The sequence below is a fragment of the Quercus suber genome, unplaced genomic scaffold, assembly GCF_002906115.3.
Source record: "Quercus suber isolate HL8 unplaced genomic scaffold, Cork oak 2.0 scaffold_63, whole genome shotgun sequence".
Lineage (NCBI taxonomy): Eukaryota > Viridiplantae > Streptophyta > Magnoliopsida > Fagales > Fagaceae > Quercus > Quercus suber.
Window position 1 is genome coordinate 915192 of NW_027069528.1, and position 5147 is coordinate 920338.

General features: G+C 34.0%; 1 protein-coding gene across 1 annotated transcript; it reads left to right on the top strand.

Moving 5' to 3' along the window:
• The first annotated feature begins 332 nt into the window (after positions 1–332).
• On the top strand, positions 333–4788 carry LOC136067221 (protein FAR1-RELATED SEQUENCE 5-like). Its single transcript, XM_065772766.1, has 3 exons — positions 333–1907; positions 2142–2203; positions 4365–4788. Exons 1-3 carry the CDS (start codon positions 333–335, stop codon positions 4786–4788), a joined length of 2061 nt encoding a protein of 686 aa, XP_065628838.1.
• Positions 4789–5147: the final 359 nt, after the last annotated feature.

Here is a 5147-nt window from a genome sequence, read left to right on the forward strand (position 1 = left end):
GTATGTTAAGCGAGGAAGTGCTGGACATTTAAGAGGAGATCTTTTTGTTGTTCAAAAGAAGGTGAACGAGCTATTGACAAACGTCGTGAACAGGTATCTTTTCATCACCCAATTTCACGAATTGGTTGTTTAGCACAAATGACTTGTCAACTTCAAAAGGATGGTATGTTAGAAGTTGTTTCTTTTCACGAACAACATAATCATGAGCTTGCTCCTTCTCCAATGAAACACATGTTAAGATCAAATAGGAAAATTACACATGCCCAACAAGCTTTTGCGGATGATGCAGAAAAATCGGGGTATCAATCAAACATACCATAGATTTGTTGAGCATGCAAGTTGGTGGTTATGAAAATCTTGGGTTTTTGAATGTTGACTATAAAAATCATGTAAATTCCAAGAGGAGAGAGGCTTTAAAAAGAGGAGATGGTCGTGCTGTGATGGATCACTTTAGAAAAATGCAATTAGAAGATCCATCTTATTTTTATTCTATACAACTTGATGATGATAATCAAATTTTGAATATTTTTTGGGTTGATTCTAGATCTATAGTTGATTATGGACACTTTGGGGATGTTATATGTTTTGACACCACTTATCGAACAAATTCATATGGTCGACCTTTTGCTCCATTTATTGGGGTTAATCATCATAAACAATCAATTGTCTTTGGTGCAGCTTTATTTTATGATGAAACTATAATGTCTTTCAAGTGGTTGTTTGAAACTTTTTTAAGTGCAATGTCGGGGAAACAACCAAAAACTATATTTACAGATCAATCTGCTGCAATGGCCAATGCAATAGAAGATGTGTTTCCTGAATCAAATCACCGTTTATGTGTGTGGCATATTTATCAGAATGCTGCTAAGCGCCTACATCATATATTTAATTCATCAAGCCAATTTCGAAATGATTTTAGTAATTGTGTGTATGATTTTGAAGATGAAAATGAATGGATAGTTGCTTGGAATTACATGCTTGAGACATATGATCTAACTGATAATCTATGGTTGCGTGAAATGTTTGATGTGAAAGAGAAATGGTGTATGGCATATGGTCGACATATGTTCACTGCTGATATGAAAAGCACTCAACATAGTGAGTCAATAAATGGTGTGTTGAAGAAATACTTGAAGCCAAAACATGGTCTTTTGCAATTTTTTGGACATTACTCTAGAGTATTGTTTGATAAGCGAAGCCAAGAACTACAAGCAGAGTTCAAAATGAGACAAACAACACCAGTTTTACTATTTGATTTTGAGATGTTGAGACATGCTGCAAAGTTGTATACTCCAGAAATATTCAAAATGTTTCAAGATGAATATGTGAAGATTGTGGATTGTACTATTTACAAGACTAGTAAATCTGATTCTATCACAGAATACAGAGTGAAATATCGAAACAAAACTCAGGAGCACTTAGTCAAATATGAAGCCTCAACAACGACAGTCCAATGCAGTTGCATGAAGTTTAGCTTTGTGGGAATTCTATGTTCCCATGCTTTGAAAGTTCTTGACAAGAAAAATTTTAAGAGAATTCTAGCCCATTATGTATTGAAAAGATGGACACAAGATGCAAATGTTGGTTCTATTAAGGACTATCGTGGCATTGATGTTAAAGGTAGTGCTCAAGAGTCAGTGGGAAAGCGTCTTTCTCACTTGAGTCACAAATGTCTTCAAATTAACACACTTGCAGCAGAGAGAGAGATGATGTATGAATATGTTGATAAATGTTTTGACAAATTATTGAAGGATTTGCAAGAAATGAGAATTAAATGTTGTTTGTCCTCTATGGAGAGTGAGGTCCATGGTGAAGTTGTTCTTGAGAATGTTTTACAAGGTGACGGTGGATTTGAGTCACATGTGGACATTTCCCAAGGCATATGTGGGATCAAAACAAAACCTACTGTAGGTCGTCCAAGAGGAAGGTTGAAAAGTTCATTAGAAAGGACAAAAAAAAAAAAAAAAAAAAAAAAAAAATCAAAGTAAGAAGGATCAACCCCAAAAAGACTAGTGGAGCAAGACAAGTTCAATCACGTGGTGGCCTAAATAGAGTAAGTTCATTTACATTCTATTATGGAACATGAATTTGTATGTTCATAAATTTGTTTTATGCGACAATTGTTTTTTCTTCCTACATAGGTCGATTGCTCAGTTAATATTAGTTCTCACAAAGAACATAGTAATGTTGAACAACCATCACAGTAAGTAGAGAATATAACTCAGGTATGATGCTACTACTTACATATTTTTTCTAATATCCTATTAAACATTACTAATATTAAAAAGTGACCCATAAATTTATTTAAATGTCATATACAGAAATCTTTCAGCTTTAGTAATTTGATTGGATAAGACAATGTTGTTGGGTTAAATGGTTTGAATCAGGTATACTTATAAATTTTGTCTAATATCCTACTATCCAGTTACTTTCATTAGTATAGAAAATGAAATATTGATTTGTTTAAATGCTATATGTAGGAATCTTTTGATTGTGAATTTTTAGTTGGACAAGATCACGTTGGGTTATATGGCTTGAATTAGGTGTGTATAGTCGTTATGAATTTTGCTACAACTTANAACACAAAATAAAAAAAATAAAAAAAAAAAAAAAAAAAAAAAAAAAAAAAAAAAAAAAAAAAAAAGAAAAAAAAAAAAAAAAAAAAAAAAAAAAAAAAAAAAAAAAAAAAAAAAAAAAAAAAAAAACTCTGTTTTGTTCTCTTTATTTTGTCTTGTTTTATACTATTGCAATGAGTGTTGAAAATGCAATGTATTCATTTCTTAGTTGGTAACAGAACATAACCTATGGATTTTGCATTTATAGTAAATGCAGCAAGATTGATTCATCTTAGAAAGTTGGAATAATGTAAACAGTTCTGTTGCATTGGAGACTTTATGGTCATTTGCCCACTTGAAATGACATCTCTTTTACATTTGATTAGTCTTTTTTTAGCTTCTTATTAAAAAAAAAAAAAAAGGTTTCTCTGTTTTGTTCTCTCTATTTTGTCTTGTTTTGTACCGTAGCAATGAGTTTTGAGAACGCAATGGATTCATTTCTTGGTTGGTAACAGAATATAAGCTATGGATTTTGCATTTGTAGTCATTGCAGCAACTAACATATATATATATATATATATACTTGGCCAATTCAAACAATCTGTATAATGAGGCATAGTGAAGGATGCAAATTGAATATACAAAGCAACTCTAAAAAGCTCTCTTTGCCCCAAGCCAAAAAATTTGTCTCGTGGCAAGGTGTTGTATCATTTTTCTTTGCTATGAGAAAAAGATTTTATTAAAATACAAAGCAGTGAACATCAAGGCAATACAAAGGAAGAGGACTTGCTACTATCCTCAGAAATTACATCAAGAAGGACCTTGGGTCTAGAATCAACATTCAAGCTACCCCAAAACCTGTGTTTAAGAGACTAGGTAGCCAATATATAAGGAGCATGATTTGCCCCTTTGCATATCCATTTGAAAGAACAATTAGGCAAATTTGTAAACAGAGAAAGCACTTCAAAAATGCAGCTTTTCTCCATGGGGATTGCACATCTCTTCTGAACTAACCGACATCCCTATTACACTTATATAGCAGCTATCCTCAGTCGCGAACTGTGCCAATATTAATCTTCTTGTCCATTTAAGTCTTCTGGATCTCACTTTTAACCTTTAAGGTCCACATTATGAGAAAGAACTTAAAGTTGCACTTGTTCTGTAAACAGAGTTTATATTGTTGCTGCATAATAGCATTCTTGAGCTTAAATGCATTGTGCTAGTAATTTTGCATAGAATAAAGACCATAAAATTAAACTAACTAAAAACGTCTCTTAGTTTACAGTTTTTTCTTGACCATCTTTCTATTGATTATGAAAATTTTGGAATCTGATATGATCTTTCTATTCTTTTTAATGGAAAATTTTACAACCTTTTTAGCCTCTAGAGATTTTAATGGCCAACAACAAAGAATTCATTTGAATCACAGTAGAAACACTCAAAGCCTCGTGAATATAACCAAACTTTAAAGAAACAATAATCACCAGTGGATTTGAATAGGAACAAGAGTGCTTCATAAACTCAATAAAAAAATGTATATATAAAATTCAAGAAAAAACATGCCGTATTACAAACAGCTTCTTTCAAAATTAAATTGCCGGTCTAATTTTCTTTAAAATAATAAAAATTTATTACATCCATAAGAACTTAAAAATATATATCCATTTAAAACCAAAGGAAAGCTACCTTTCGCAGTCAAAAAAAAAAAAAAAAAACTAAAACCAAATGAATATGCAAAAGCTCTCGCCGGCTGCGGCATGTGGCCGCCGTCCATTTCGCCTCACAAGCTCTTGCCGGTCAGAACCTCAGGTTGAGACGCGGGTTTGAGGAGCGAGAGAAAGAGAGGGCCTATCCAGTTGGTCCGGTGAGATCGGCGGCTGCTGCACGTGGCCGCTGTAGATTCTGCCTCACAAGAGCTTGCCGGTCTGAGTTTGCTGAGAAAACCAAGACAAAGGTGGAGGAGATGAGAGAGATTCGTGAGGCTGTGTATCAGTGTATGTCTGGTGGGGGATGGGAATGGCAAAGAGAGAAGGCTGTTAACAGATTGAGAGAAGGGATGGGGCGTAATCGGCGGAGGGACGGCAAGTGTAGTGGGTGGTCGGATTCTCTTGCTGGTTTGGGAGGAGGGATAAGAGAGAAAGAGAGGAGAGAGACGGGTTTGAAGAAAATTTGGCTAACACTGTTAGGGTTAACAGGTCTTCAGTTTGCACATGACCTCAAGCTTAAGTGTTAATTGCATTAAGTGACAGTTGTTCTAGTTTGGAGGATTTCTAGTTTGGAGGAAATCCGTGTCCAATAAAAAAAAAGCTCCAAGAAGATTATCAAAGATACTGATACAGTGACCAAATTAAATTGCTTAGCCATCTCCATTTCCATCTCCATCTCCATTTCATTTGGAAATATCTAGCTAGGCCCACACAATCTTACGCGAGGATAATATGGATTTTTTTTTTTTTTTTTTTTGAGGAAGCGAGGATAATGTTTTTGGTGCATTTGTTTCCAAGATGTCCCATCGTTTCCTCATGGCTCATTAGTCAAATCCAATACAAAAATATAATAGAGTAAAATACAAACAAGCTTAGATTCCATACC